At 40.5% G+C, this 15,977-nt stretch overlaps 1 protein-coding gene across 7 annotated transcripts in view; it reads left to right on the forward strand.

The window, feature by feature from the left end:
• INTS13 (integrator complex subunit 13) overlaps positions 1 to 15,415 on the forward strand; it is a 42,571-nt gene extending 27,156 nt beyond the window's left edge. For 5 of the 7 annotated variants that reach the window (XM_025191735.1, XM_025191734.1, XM_025191732.1 and 2 more), the window contains 9 exons: positions 1,706 to 1,795; positions 2,790 to 2,879; positions 5,472 to 5,650; positions 6,992 to 7,150; positions 8,173 to 8,327; positions 9,245 to 9,475; positions 10,819 to 10,958; positions 12,960 to 13,095; positions 13,316 to 13,962. In XM_025191735.1, the coding sequence (XP_025047520.1) occupies positions 1,706 to 1,795; positions 2,790 to 2,879; positions 5,472 to 5,650; positions 6,992 to 7,150; positions 8,173 to 8,327; positions 9,245 to 9,475; positions 10,819 to 10,958; positions 12,960 to 13,095; positions 13,316 to 13,448 (1,313 nt within the window). In that variant the 3' untranslated portion in view covers positions 13,449 to 13,962. The other 2 variants (XM_006035573.3, XM_006035574.3) reach the window with 1 other exon arrangement.
• Positions 15,416 to 15,977: the final 562 nt, after the last annotated feature.

Below are 15,977 nucleotides of genomic sequence, written 5' to 3' on the forward strand. Positions count from 1 at the left end.
GGGGGATAGAGGCGGGGGGGGGGGAGGCGAGGCCACCAGAGCTGGCCTTGCTACCCCCTTGCTCCTTGGAGGTGACAGCGGTGGCATGGGTGGGGAGTGGGACCAGGACAGCATTTGGGGGGCGGGGGTTAGGTCACTGATGCTGGCCTCGGTCTGTTCCTGCCCCTTTCTGTTGTCGCCGCCTGCAGGGCCAACCTGGGCCCATGCAGTGGCAGGAGGAGTGAGCCTGATGCAAGGTCGGGGAGGAGCGGGTGCGCTGTGGTGGTGGTTGGGGGAGGGAAGGAGTGGGCCCAGGCCTGACAGGTGAGGGAGGAAGAGCAAGCCCAAGTCAGGGGAGAAGCTGGCCCACCACGCTGGCGGTGGTTGGTGGGGGGGAAAGAGCAGCAGGCCCGGCCTTAGATGGCAGCAGCGGGGGCAAGGGGAGGAGTGAGCCTCCTCCCCACCCTCCAGCCTGGGCCCGCTTCTCCCATTTCCCTCCCATCGCTGGGTCGGCCCGGTTCCCTCCTTCCCCCCTCCCTGCTGCAGTGGCCCAGCTTCTCCCCACCCTTGAGCCCGATAATGCCCTCCCCCCTGCTACAGTGGGGAGGAGGGGAGCGGGCCTGGACCCTAAGCAGCAGGAGGGAAGGGGGGTGTGTGCCTGGATACGGTGGGGCACGGGGCTCTGTCCACGCCCGCTCTCCTCCCCCTGTCATTCTTGACGGGCAGTTGGCTAGTTCTCACATAACTGGCAATCCCCTTACCCCGGGGATGCTGAATAACAGAGATTTTACTGTATATAATAAAGGGGAGACTTAGCTAGGCAGTATGTCCCATTTAAATTTCACTGACTCTGCTGACCATTATTAAATCTTCATGCAAAATTCACAGAGGAAGTATGGCTTTTAGGAAGTGCAGACTAACCAAAAGCACTAATTAGTGAGAAGTTGCTGTGATTCGGTGCTTATGAAGGATTGATATGCCTCTCTATTTTATAGCCTTCCTGTGGTTTGCTGCTTCCTGCCAGACCAGTTGCAAATGAAATTTTTATAAGGAAGTATTTTAGCAACATATCTTAACACATGTGGCCAGTAAAACACGTGAAGAGGTATTCATATTGGACTTAATAAGATAACAGATTGAATTGTGAGACCATTTTTGTCCAAAAGGAAAAAGAGGAAATCAAAATGTCAAATGTGCTCTATTAGAAATGTTTTTAATTATAATTTTCAGATGTGTTGTTTTTAAAATAAATTTAAAATAATAATGGTAGTTCAGGATCTTTGCATGGAAGATCTTTCCTTTCCTCTGAGTGTCTGAGTGAGATTTTTAAAGCAAGCTGCTTCTCTTCATAAATAAATAATCATTACAAATGGGTTTTTTTGGCTACCATATTAAATAATATAATGCTTTTATAAGGCACAAGTTTTCATGAGCTTCCATATCGCTGTTAAGCTGTGCAACTTGAATATGTCTGCTTTCTCCTTGCATGGAGGGTTTTGAGTTTTGTTAAAACTCTGTGTTGAATAATAGTTTTTATTATGTTCAAATTTCTGAAAAGAGCCTATTTTTTAATTCTCATTCAGTTTAGAAGGGGGATTTTACAGTACCAACATATGCTTACTTTAAAGGTTACAGTTAGATTTTATTTATTTATTTATTGCATTCTAAAGTAATAAAAAAAATGAACACTGGTGATTGATTTATTTTCTCTAACTTGATGTTACAGGTGATAATCACATAGGTGGTAATAGCAGAGAGGGCACATTTAAAGAAACAGTAACATTAAAGTGGTGTACACCGCGAACAAACAGTGTTGGTAGGTAATGTACTTTCTGTAAGCATTTGAGAGAAACTCTCATGTACTAGGGGTTTTCCAGGGTTACCCGGACATAAGAAATGCCAGATTATTGTACTGCTCTTCCCTTTCCTTTCTGCTTCCTGCACCCACTGACTACAATTTACTGCTAGCCAAGAGACCTCCAAGGAAACTGCAGCCTGCATTTCATTGTGATTTGGCCAACAGTCAATATTTTGTCGCATTGAATGTCCCTGACCTGGCTAGTTTGTAATTTATTTACACAGAAGGGGGAAAACCAGGATTTTTTTTCCCTCCCTTCTCCAATGGGTTGTATTTTTAGTACAGCAGAAAGGCTAGATGTTCAGTAATTTTCTAGCCAGGTAATAGATTTCCTTCTCCATTATTCTTCTATGGTTTACTTCATCAATTCTAGAATATTATAATATTCTACCTGGCTCCGTAACTTTGAGATGCCTGTGTATCTTTTTTTTTTCTTCCTCCCCCCCCCCCCCCCAACATAAAGAAAGCAGTGCTTTGCCTAGCAGTGTCTCATCACTGTGCAGTGCAGGAAAGCACTACACATACATTACACGCACTCTCACACAGACAAAGCAACAACAAAAAACCCCCTTCAAACAAATTTCTGCAGCCAATGCAGATGATTCTGCAGGTCTATAATCATTTAAGACTTTAGAGTATGGCGAGCAAGACAGTAGCTTATGTCTGCATCCTCCCCTCTCCTCCATGTTTAGTCTATTCTTTTCAATCTTTTGGATCCACACTAAAAATATTCTTGCCTGTTTATTTCCAAGCAACAACAAAAAACCCCCTTCAAACAAATTTCTGCAGCCAATGCAGATGATTCTGCAGGTCTATAATCATTTAAGACTTTAGAGTATGGCGAGCAAGACAGTAGCTTATGTCTGCATCCTCCCCTCTCCTCCATGTTTAGTCTATTCTTTTCAATCTTTTGGATCCACACTAAAAATATTCTTGCCTGTTTATTTTTCAGAATTACATTATTGCACTGGAGCATACAGAATTTCCCCTGTAGATGTAAATAGCCGACCATCGTCCTGCCTTACTAACTTTCTTCTTAATGGTAAATTGTTTTCTTGGCTAAACATTTTAAAGTTTAGCTATTGATGTTACTGATAGAACAGTTATTATTTAAAAATTTGTACAGCAACTGCACTGTATACTTGCAGTGTTAAACATTTAGATATGCAGTGGTTATTATAGGATCACATACCACCTGATCTGTGTAAAAGCAATAATAATTGCAGTAAAAGACGAGCACCGTGGTAATTTTACTGATAAGTGTGCCTAAATACAAATAGAATATGACATGCATATTAGGCCTATGTGAAGCGGCAAGTATTTGCTTTGGATTCAGATTTGGCTGCCACCAAATTGGCCGAATCTCCAAATCAGACCAGCTGCCCCACCCAGCCCTAGCCTCCTGGCTCTTTAATTAAAAAAAAAAAGCCCCAGCACACGATCCCTACTGCCCCACGCTGAATGGGGGGCTCTGTCATGAGCCCTCATTCCCTGCCTGCTCTCCCAGCCCCAGAGTCCTGGCTCTTTACAAAAAGCAAAAATAAATAAAAAGTCTGGCGCTCACTGGCTGCTGCCAGGTTGGGGGAGGTGGGGGTGATCCCTGCTGCATCCCACTGCCCATGCTGTGTGGGGGGCTATACCATGAGCCCCCAGAAGCCCCGACAGCCACTGCAGCAGCTGGTGAGTGCGGGGCTTTTTTTAAAGAACCAGGAGGCTGGGGCCAGGTGCAACAGCCATGGGGGCGGGGGGGGCTAGGAGAGCAGGCAGGGGATGGGGTGTGGCAGGGGTCCCCCATGGTCCCCTTTCCCATTCTGCACCTCCCCCGCCCCCTACTTAACAGCACAGAGCTCCCTGTGGCAGCGAGCAGGGACTGCCCAAGTCTCTGAAACTCATCAAATCTTTTCCGACTCAATTCAGGCCTTTTTATTGGTCTCCTGATTTGATTTGGTTTTGGAGTTTTGACTGTTGAATCGGGCTGAATCTTCTCCGAATCAAATCAGCACCCGAAACTTCACATAACCCTAATGCGTATTCCCTTGAAAAATGGAAGAAATAGGAAGCAGAAGAAAGGGCAAGAGTTGTACCTTGATAAGTTATCACGTTTTAACATCAATAAATCAGAAAAAGTGAGTATGCATTACTATCTAGATTTAGAAAAACTGTGTTTTCTCATCAGAAAATAAGATAATAGGTTTTCTTGTCCTCATAAACAACTTACAAGTAGTAATTGTGTTAGTGCAAAATATGAATAAATTTCTAATGAGTTAGTATAGGATGGAGAGTTTGCTATCTATTTATACTTCCTCTGCCAACTCTCCTTCAAGAGACTAAAAATTCTTTCTCCTTATTAATGCTGTAACTTATTTTTCAATTCTAAATTGCATCCAGCTAAGAGTAGGAGTAATAATATACAAGATTGACCACCTTCAGTAAGAATCGGTTAATCCTGGACTTTACAGTTGATCCAAGTAGCGGGTCATGGTCATGGGTTTCTGACTTCTGTTTTTGTATGCTGGGATGGCTTTTTGCCTGAATGAAATTGGATGACCCCAGTGTAATTTGGTATGACCAAGATTAGTTTAAACAGGCAGTTTATCAGTTAAACAGCTTCAGACTTCTGCCATAAATCATGTTGTCTGAAGTGGTGGGCATTTTAAATGTTGAAAGTAGATCCAAACTGTAGACCTCTGCAAAATATGAATACATGTGCAAAAAGTTAATTGTTTTGCCACTTCTCTTGCAAATAGCCTGCACAGTTATTTTAATGACAAGTGTTAGGCTATGTACTCTTGAAAATGTACTTAGAAGTAGATTTTTAAAAAATCAAAGGGTTTTTTTTCCCCTACAGTTTTTCAAACAGTGGGGGTTGTGGAGAAGAAGAGCAAATAGATGTTTAAAAATGTAATTAATACCTATTTTTAATGTAAAGTTGTCTGGTTTTTCTAACAACTGAGCCTACTGATTTGTTTTCAGTATTTGGAATTGAAAACAACCAAAATATAGTTTAAGAAAATAAGCTCTGACTCCCTGTTTTTTGTTTTCTTGTAACAAACAATACTCTTTAGAGGACAGAATTTCTCATTCCTAACTCAATTTTAGGGAACTTAAATGAAGCTATTTTTAACACCTCTACATTTGAAAATTGTGCCCCTTTAAAAGAAAAAAGGATACTTTTATGTTTAAATAATTAACACAGGGTAGCTACTTAAAATTGCCATGGGCTTAGTCTTCAGTGAGACAGTGTGTCGTGTTTGGGTCGCAATTTGGTTTACAAAGATAAAACATAAGCTGTTGAAAATTGTAGGTTGATTATATACAAGACGGCATTCTCATTCCTTTTTACAAATGTATCTTCCTAAAACCTAAATGTTTAAATACACAAAAAGAAATAAAAGTATTTGGTTGGAATCCTGTCTATATCAAAATACAAAAACAGCATTAAGTTTCATAACAGCTCATTTAAAGGCCGGAATTAAAATCAAATAGGAAAGAGTTGTAGAACTCCTAATTCCAGTTTAGTAAGATAGTTGTAGGTTAGTTTAACAGTTAGGGTTCACTGGGTAAGATAAAAATCAGTAGAATAATTATATAAGTTGCAATTCATAATTAACTAAAATGATCTCAATTTTAATAGGTCGTTCTGTTTTGTTGGAACAGCCACGGAAATCAGGCTCTAAAGTAATTAGCCATATGCTTAGTAGCCATGGAGGAGAAATATTTTTGCACGTATTAAGCAGCTCTCGATCAATTTTAGAAGATCCCCCATCAATTAGTGAAGGATGCGGTGGTAGAGTTACAGACTACAGGATTACAGTAAGATTCTACTGATTGTTTATGGTTTTACTTGCAATTCATCAGATTTTAAGGGTGAAGGAATTGGGTTGAATCCGACATCCAGTACAATAAGGAAATGGGTCACTTGCCCAGGTTGCCTAACTTATCTGGGTCAACCATTTTCAGTACATTACCGTTGGTAGTCAGACATCAAGTATGCATACACTTTATTGCCCCCCTTGCATCTGTACTTGTTTGTTTTAGGTAAAAAAAAAATTTCAAGATCTTCTCATTAGTGACTTTTTCTTATAAAACACTGTTTATCTTAACAGTGTTGTGAAACGAACTAGGCCTATACAGGTCTCTGTCAGAATGGTTGTCACAATGAGGAACTTGAGAATTGGCAGACAGAACATTTTTAAAAGAAAACTGGAGCTCTGAAATTCATTAGTACCCTTGTATTTGGAACTTAAGTATTTCCTTTATTGTCTCATTTGAGAGCGTATTGCACATTGTAAAATTTACTGAACCTTGAACAGTATGGATTTTGAACACTATGGGTGTTCATTTATAGATTATGGATTGTCAGACTTTTCCTTAAATGTTTTCTGTATACATCCAAAGTAGAATGACATATGAATGCTGAACTTCTAGTCTTTAGACCTAAGTGCATTGCGGGGGTTTTCTGTTGCACTTTATTCATAAGGAAAGCTATGAGAAGGCAGGGTAGATTTGTACTGTATAGGTTAACTGAATTGGAGAGAGACCCTATTTACTCGAGTCCAAGATGAGTTCTTTTCCTCATTGAACATGGGGAAAGCCAAGGCTCGTCTTGGACTCAAGTATCACACCACGCCAGCTGTGAGCTACAGGGAGCAGCTGTGCAGGGAACCTGCCTTGGCCTGGGGCAGTGGTGGTGGCAGTTTCCTCCTTCCCTGGCTGGCTCCCTCCCCCTGTCTTCCCTGCTGGACAGGAGCAGGCTGGAAAGAAAAATCTGTGTACTGCCACAGCTGTTTCTTGCAGCATGGGGCAGGAGCAGGTCAGAAACAGCTCTGGGGCTCCCCCCCTACCCATGCCTGTGTCAGCTGGGAATTGGCTGGCTGCAGCTGAGAACTGTGGGGAGTGGTTGTGCAGGGAGTCCACTGTGGTATGGTGGGGAGGAGCTTTGAGGTTCCCTCCATGTCTGCTTCAGTGTTATGTAGGTTCCTTCTTCCAACTCCTACTTCCAGCCAACAGGGGAGACTGGGGTGTGAGGGTAAGGACTATGCAAGGAGCAAGACCTGGAAGGAGGAACCTGCGAAACCCTCTATGATATTTGACCCATTCAATGAAAGTTATTTTATTAGAAAAAATCCTAATTTTATTTTATTTGGTTATCAGGATTTTGGTGAATTTATGAGGGAAAACAGATTAACTCCTTTTCTAGAACCCAGAAGAAGTCTTGAGATTCCTTTGGAACGAGCAAAAGATCAGTTAGAGAAACATACACGTTACTGGCCTATGATTATTTCTCAGACTACCATTTTCAACATGCAAGCTGTAAGTGACCTTGAATTTATTATTTTTTCTATTCTGTTCTGGAGGAAATTTCCAAAGTGTATTTGGGAAGTGCTAATATAAGGGGGGCAGATGGGAAACTAATGCATGGGGAGTATGCTACAGAAAAAAACAAATGCTATAAAAGTAGGTTAAGGTTTAGCTTTCACTTTTGATTAAATATGCTGTGGATAATTTATGATTAGAAGTCTAACTCACGTGTGCTCAACCGTTGGCTTATGAGCCAAATCTGGCCTGTGTCCCCAAGTCAGTTGGCCTGTGGGGCTCCCCATGGGTCAGGAAATATGACAGCAGGTGAATGGTGGCACTGCAACCCCACTGCCAAATTTACAGACCCATGGGGAGTCCCAGGACCTTCGTGCTGGATCAGATGGCTAATCCCAGTGTGCAGGTAAGGGTGGCACAGGGCTGGGCCAGGCCCAGGGCACAATTCCAGCATATGGGGGCTGGGAGGAGGTACCACCAATCCCCTAGGACCCAATCGCAGCACACTGGGGCTGGAGGGGCAGTGCCTGCCCCCCAGGGACCAATTCTGGTGAAAGGGGGTGGCACTGGGCCTCTGGGACCCAATCTTGGCACTGGAGGAGGTAAGGCCCAATCCTAGCCCTTGGGGCTCAATCCCAGTGCACAGGGGCAGTGCCAGGTTCTGGGGTCCACTCCCGGCACACAGGGCAGGAAGGGGGCTGTGTTGGAACTCAGGCCTCAATCCTGGCACACTGGACTTAATCCAGCTCGTGGACCATCCCTACCCACTCATCTGGCCCATGGGATCAAAAGGTTGAGAACCACTGCTATAAGTAAAGGCAGAGGGAGACATAGAATTGACTTGGATGCAAAGCCTTTGGATTAAGAAAGAAAAGTTTATGATGAATGTATGTCAGGAGTTGTTTCCAGTTTGGGGGCAAATAATTTGATTTCTATAGCAGGTTCTACTGAAGGCTCTAGTTTTGTTTTCTTAACACTTACGAATTTTTTTTTTGTGTCATTTTTGTTTTGCATTGCAGGTGGTGCCATTAGCCAGCGTGATTGTAAAAGAAGCCCTGACGGATGAGGATATACTGAATTGTCAGAAAACCATATACAACTTGGTAGATATGGAGAGGAAAAATGATCCATTGCCAATATCAACAGTTGGTACCCGGGGAAAGGGTCCAAAAAGGTTTAAGAATTATTTACAGTCTACTTTTACTAAAATAGTATCACAACTGCATATGAAACTTGTATTTTAAATCAGGTTATCAAAGGTGATTTAGAATCCAGTGAACTAATATACACACATGCACACACAATCAATGTTGTATATAGTTTGGTTGCATCTTTTAGAACTGTAATAATCATATTCCCTTTATGTTAAAGAAAAACTTCAGTGTAATTGGAAAGAGATTAGATCATAGCTAATAAAGAAAAATTGCAAATATTATATTTGCCTGTAAAAAATGGAATTTGCCTGTAAATCAAAGTTGGAAGACTTTTGATATATGTTATCTATTCTCATAGTGACCTGCATTTCCTGTTCTTCAATTTAATTATTTGCAGGACAGAAACCAAAGCAAAAAGTCACCACTGAAAGACTCCAGTCTTATCCACAGTCTGTAGATAAATGTTATGACAATTGTCTGTAGCAGGGGTGTCTACCTTACTTACTGGCCCTCTCAGGCTGGATGTTCTGCCTCCAGCAGTGGGGCAAGTGGTAGCAGCATTAACCCCTGCAGTTGTTGAAGCTGCCATTTTGGCATGGCTCCAGAACCCAGGGAGTTAACGTTGCTGCCAGTAATTTCATGCCAAGAATGAAGTAATATGGAGCAAATAAGACTTAAATCCAAGAAAAATGGAGAAACTGCCTACTGGATAGAGACTATTAAAAAAGGTGGGGGGGGGGGGGGGGGCAGGGAAACAAGATGGAAGAGAAAATAAAAAAAGGGTGGGGGGGGGGGGGATGGCAAGGCAATCAAGTAGTTACGTTCTTTTAATCTTGGTTTCTTTTTAATGTACAAATGACTTTAAAGCCATGTGTGTTCATACATGCACACTTGTGTGTATAAATAAGTAAAGATATACTTTTATGTCCTCTTGTAGAGATGAACAGTACCGGATTATGTGGAATGAATTGGAGACCCTTGTTAGAGCACACACAAACAACTCTGATAAACACCAACGTGTCTTGGAATGCCTGTTGGCTTGTAGGAGCAAGCCACCTGAAGAAGAGGAGCGCAAGAAACGGGGGAGAAAGAGAGAGGAAAAAGAGGACAAGTCAGAGAAATCGGGAAAAGATTATGAACCAGATAAGCCCTGGCAGGAATCGGAGAGGTCAGCTTTTGGGGGGGGGGTTTTACGTAATAATTCTTTGGCAATTTAGATGCCCTGCACATTTTAGGTAATCCAGGCTTATCTGTATGAAATACTGTTCACGGTCAAGAAATTTTGATGTTCACTCAGACTTATTGTCCATGTGTTAAGGAACTGAAGACATTGATGTTCACTAATAATATGACTTGTATGATCAGTAACTGTCAGTTAATCTGTCTTTCGCAAATCTCTTATTCATTGATTTCTTTATTACTGTATTTACTTACACACATTACCCCATGCACCTTTCCCCCCATAAATTAGCCTTCCAAAATTGTTGGGGGGTCTTAATCAGGGAAATTGCTTTCTGCACCTGAATGAAGCATGGATATGCTGGAATGGCTGCCAGAGGCTGTTCTTCTCTCACAGATAGCATGTTACAAGGTTGTAGTCCACTCCCCAACATCAGAGCTAGAATTTTAACCTTCTCATAGCTGCTACCAAAGTGGATCCTCAGCTAAAAGCTATGGCCAATTTTGCAGCGACTGTGAGAGGGTTAAAACTAGCTCTTGCCTGAAATTGGAGTGGGGGAGTGAGCTAAAGAATAGCCTCTGCTCCTGCTCCAGGAGGTCAGCTTTTGGCCATGACTAGAAAAGTGTCCTTTTCTTTACTCTGCTTTCCCCAAACAAGGTGCATTTCCTATTTGGGGGTGTGTAGTACGAGAGAAAATACAATATCTATTTTTCCCCCCTTTAAGTACTGTTCTAAAGAGGTCACAAAGTGGATGTTCCAAAAACCTGTTACTCAGCCCTAAGTTCAGTTTGCATATATGCTGGTCTAAGTACCTGCAAGATGTCTGAGAGATGTTTTGGTCTCAGGTGCTGTCCATGCAGATAATATTCAAGTCTTCATGTGATCAAGTCCAGCATTGCAGTTTCCCATCTTTTGTAGAATGACACAAAAGTAGGGACCTGCATGTTGGTAATCTATTTTAGGCTCATCCTTGTTATTGTAGAGGCGGATGGGTCTGTGCTAGGAGTGGGTTTGGGTTGTCTTGATTGTTGACAATTAACAAATCTGTAGAACAGTCCAGTATCTGAATAATGAGCATTGTATAAATAGCTATTCATATTAAATTGCTTTAGGTGATTCCTACTTCCTTTTGGCCTACATTCAAAAGTAATGCTTAACCTGTAGCTTCCCTGTTATCTCTATCCTATCTCATCACTTGAAACAAAATGTGTGTACAAGGAGAGGTGTGATGTGTGACCTTGAACTGCACTGTAAATCAAAAATATATTATGGTATGCTCTGTTCTCCTGCCTTTCCCCTCATTTTCATTTCTTTCCCCACCCAAACTAAAGGTTAAAAAGTGTATTAGATCGGGAAAAAGAGGAACTGGCTGAAGCTGAAATCATAAAAGACTCTCCTGATTCTCCTGAGCCACCTAACAAAAAGCCTCTTGTTACAATGGATGAAATGCCACCAGTAGAAAAGGCAAAAGGTAAGTCAGTAATCAAAACCAATTTTAAGAGATGGCAGCTCTGGTAAAAATTGATCTGAATCACAAAATCTCCTACATGGTTATCACAGTAACTAATCTTTTCTTAAGTGACCTAGAGGTGTATCTCTTCAATACAATATAACCTCTTAAATCTGGGTTTTAAAAATCCAGAATTCTCAGAAATCTGGCACTTTGGCAGCTCGTCCCAGAGTAACGGCTGCGTGCGGAGCGGCGGCGTAGAGTGGTGGATGTGGTGGCAGCCACCGCGTGCAAGCTTCCCTCTCTGCATCTGGACAGCTGGGCAGTGACCAGCTGCCACTACCCCCCTGCTCCATACACCTTATTTATGTTTCAGAAATCTGGCATTTTCAAATATCCAGCAGGTGCTTGGTCCCAAGCATGCTGGGTTTATGAGGTTATACTGCACATAGATTTATTTGCTCAGTGCTAAGGTGAGTTGTTACTAAGTTGTATGCAAAAGCAAAAATATACCCAGTAGGATTTTCCAAAGATGAACAGTAAAATAAAAAAACCAGTTGATTAATTGAAGAGTATGACAAATCCTGTACAGAGAAACAAGCAAGATCTTACTGTGAGCTGAGCAGTTTTGGACAGTGTGGGAGTGAGAATTCTAGGAATGGATTCTTGTATTATGATAAAGAACCTGTTTCCTTGATTGCTGTTCATTGAGGCCAGGTTGACATGTTCTCAAATGGAAAAGTACCTTTTACCATGTATAATCCCATTGATTTCAGTGGATTTATTTATGCAGTAAGGCACTTCTTCTCTGGGCTGAAGGCTGTTGTTGTTCATGATCTAAAAAGTGAATTGTATTCAAAGATCATTTTTTGCATAGAGGTGTCACTAAAGCAGAAAAAAACACCAGGGTAAAATAGAGAAGAGGAAACAACCTATTGGAGACCATAAATGGCAATTACTCTGGAAGAATTTAGGTTGATAGAGATTTTTGTATATAAAAAAGAACTTTTCATTTAAAGTGCTGAGTGAAGTAGAACAGAGTGTATCATACATTTATAATGAGAAGGACACAAGAATCCAGTTATGAATGAGGCTTAGGAGAAAGCACCTAACTCTTCTATCGTCATCAGCTGCAGAAGAATTAAGGCTTGGGGATGTTTGAAGAGTTTAGTTAGAGTTTTGAAAGATGTCTTCTGACTCTCTTCATGCATATCTGTAATCTACTTTTCTACTATACGGTACCTAGATATTAACAAATGGAACATGGTGACTCAGTTTTATGTCAAGGGTCTAGTGACAGGTGTTTTGGATAGCTGCAGTTTGGAAACATGAAAGTACAGAACCGTCTTAGAGAGGGATGGAGAGATTCCCAATATTAACAAAAAAAAAGAGAGAATATTCCTGGCAGTCTTTGCTGCTGTCCATTGTTTTTGGTTGTTCTGACTGAGGACTTTTTTGGACCAGTGAACCCTATTCATATCAGCTAAGCAACTGCATTTCATAGATTGCAGCAGGTTCTGGAGCTGAAAGATGGATAAGTGACCCCTTTTCTTTGCAGCTGAATGACAGTGAGGGTGCCCAGTTCCTGTGTTGGGACATCTGGAAGAGATAATGCCTTCTTTCATTCCTGTTTCCTGACAGACCACTTCCACATAGAGCAATGAAAAAATTGAAGTCTAGTTTTATGCATTTAGGGTAAAGTTGGACTGATGTAGAACAGCTCCTATCTGCTTATGGCACATGAGGTCTGTCTACTCCATTTACCACTCTATCTAGGCACATAGCCTGGGCAGGGTATGGCCAAGATTAGTGACCCCCTGATCTTACACTACCTAAATTTCTCCTCTTTGCAGCCATCATGTTCATCCTACCTATGTTGTAAACTCATGGTGGTAAAGACCAGGCTTCCCCTTCATGTTATATGTGGCACGGTATAGATAGTATAATTTGTTCATATACAGGGGTTATGTTTGGGACTCCATTAATCAGATTTCTTTTTGATTTTTCCATATGGAATTCTAGGGCCTATGTCCTTGCTGTCTCTGTGGAGCAATAGGATTAATACAGCTAATTCTAGGAAACATCAAGAATTTATTGGTCGTTTGAATTCTGTCAACAACAAAGCTGAGCTGTATCAACATCTCAAAGAGGAAAATGGGTTTGTATTGCTAAATTCACAATACTAAATATATTTTACTAACAGCTGAATGCTATATGGAGCACTAAGTTAGTTGTCTACTAAGATCGGTCTTTACCTCGTGCACTAAGTAAAATTTGGTCTGGTTTTTTATTTTTATAGTTTTTGCTTTTAGTTGCTGAGCAAGACTGAATATGACCTGACTGTAATCTGTTTTAAGATTCCTTTCCTCCTTTTCCAGAGACTGCCATGTAGTACCACTCCTTAAATTTGGCAGAAGCAGAATTATGGACAAGCTCAGATCCCTTGAGTGCCAGGCTGTCACTCAATCCATCCTTCAAAACAGTATCCAACATCAAAAGCCACCAATTTGAACCTTGTAGACAATAAACTTTTGCATCTTGTGCCATACCTTAATGAAACAATGATAACTTAATCCATATCCTGTATCTGTCCACAAGCTGGATTGCTGTGAAGCAATCATTGGAGTGTAGGCAGTCAGTGATTTGAAAATGAGGATAAAAATAAAGGGAAAAAGATTTAGTTTCATGAGGGATTTGACACAAACCAACAAAGTACAAAAGATTCGGAGAAGCTTATCCTCAGTCACAAGTCTGCTCTTATCTTTTAACAACTGCTGGTATTGATAATAGACTCAGGCTTAACTGGGATTTTTATATGTGAACCTTACTGCACATGTAGTACAGTTGTAAGCAGAAAGTTTGCTTTCTTTTGACATAGCAATTACTTAGAAATTTTTACTTAAATAAGTGGTGAGATACTGAAAAATTTAAAAGGACTATTTATATGAAATTAGTGATCTGCCTTTTAATTTTAATTATCTGAGTGACTTGCAAGCAGGTTATACATCCAAACTAACCAGTCTTTTTGTATTTCAGCATGGAAACAACAGAAAATGGAAAAGGCAGCCGACAATGATTGTTGATTAATATTTTTTAAACAAGCTAAAGTTGGCCAAAATGCATAATTATTTTATGCTGAAATTTGAAGTTGATATCATTTCATTAAGATTGTATAGTTCTGTTGCTTTGGTTTTTACATTTTTCTAATTTTATCCCTTTTCTATGAGATGTAGAATCTACATATTACATTAAATGACTTGTGTGCAAATGAGATTGTTCTTCAATTATCTTACATTGGATTTTAGGATACAAGCTTGTCCCCACCACTGTACGCACAAATACACCCTTGAAATGTCACAATCTGTTTTCCAGGTCTTTTTTCTGGGAAATATTGGTAAAAATGTGAAAAGCTTACAACATTAAGATTTTTAGGGAGAAAAACAGAACTCTGAATTTGAACCTCTAGTTTCCTGACACATTGCTATGTTTTAAGATGTATGCAAAACCTCCCAGGAGGCCAAAAACTTAAGAGAACGGCTCTAAAAAGAAAATGCAGACTTCTCATTTAGAGTCCATGCCTGGAGAAGATGGCATTTCTAGATCAACATTTGGGCGAGGGAAGGTTTTAAGATCTTTAGTAGAGTATAATGATGGGGTTGAGTGTGTGAACTTTTAGACAAGATTATTTTCATTCAAGTAGCAAAGCTTTTCTAGTTGCTCTTTATGCTGAAATTATCAAAACACAATAAAAATCCTTGCTTTCTAAATGAGGTGTAATTTTAAAATTGTTCTAATTGTTCAAAGAATTTCTCCCAATCTACTTCTGGCAACAGTTGGAATACAAGATTTTGAAGGCTAATTTCTCCTCTGAATGTACAGGTGATACTCGATCTGTGATCTCCATTGGTAGCTGTGGAATATCAAATTAGATGTTCTCCCTGAAACCATTTTTTGATTCCACCTCAAGTTCTTGGATGGTGTGACTAGATCTGTTACTTTTGTTCCCCCTGTTAGAAAGTGGGGCTCATTTCTTTATGGATGACTGAATGTCAGTCAGAGGGAAGAACTTGGGTACAAAATAAGGCCTAGTCTAGAGAATAGGATCCAGACCCATCAGTTTCCTTTTCTGTATCTGTGCAGCAAAATTATCCTATCCTTGAGATGGATTATCCTTTTGTTCGATAACAGCTGTTAGAAGAAACTAAGGGTCCCATATATATATATTATAGAGCAGGACTGATATTCTGTGTTTTACTTCAGGCTTTTCTTCTGAATAGGTAAGTATATCATATAGGCATATTTTATCATTTAAGAGTTCTGAAGGCCATGCTTGATGACCACTGGATCAGAACACAAATGTAATTTGGGTACTTCTTCCTTAAAATTGGTTACTGACCCAGGGAAGCAGCTTATATAGTTTCAAAGTCATTGTATAACAACTGAAATGGAATCAAGAATAAATGGTTTCCCTCCTGTTATATGATGATTATTTTAGAGCTACTTGTAATGAAATAATTTACAAGGTCATAATATTACTCTGTAAATAAGGATGATTTTTGAGATATTTCATCTTACAGTCGCATTTTATATTTGTATGAAGCTTGCTGAGGTCCTCAAAGCTTTGTACAAGTAGCTGTATGCAAAGTACCCCACTGACCTCTGCAATGGGAGGGCAGTAGCCAAGAAGCATTAATTGCACACAATGTACTGTATAACAGTGGTGGAAGGGAAAACTTTCCTCAAAGACGCTGGAGGAAACTCATTCCATTTACAAAAAGGACTTGGGGTTATTGAAAGTCCTCTTTGTATCAGGTAGGGATCTCATTTTAAAATAACCTGAAGACTACTTCAAAGACTCCCTATGCTTGAGAAGAGATTTTTAAAGGCCACAGGTCCTCATTTATTCTACTTACCTGAAAACCAGCGTATCTTTTATTGCACAGTTTGCTAGTATTACACTGATTCGGTGCTGATACAGAACAAAAAATGTTGATAGTAGAAACATCAAGCTGTAGACTTATCTGATCTGAGAGCAGGTAG

The sequence above is a fragment of the Alligator sinensis genome, unplaced genomic scaffold, assembly GCF_000455745.1.
Source record: "Alligator sinensis unplaced genomic scaffold, ASM45574v1 scaffold696_2, whole genome shotgun sequence".
Classification (NCBI taxonomy): domain Eukaryota; kingdom Metazoa; phylum Chordata; order Crocodylia; family Alligatoridae; genus Alligator; species Alligator sinensis.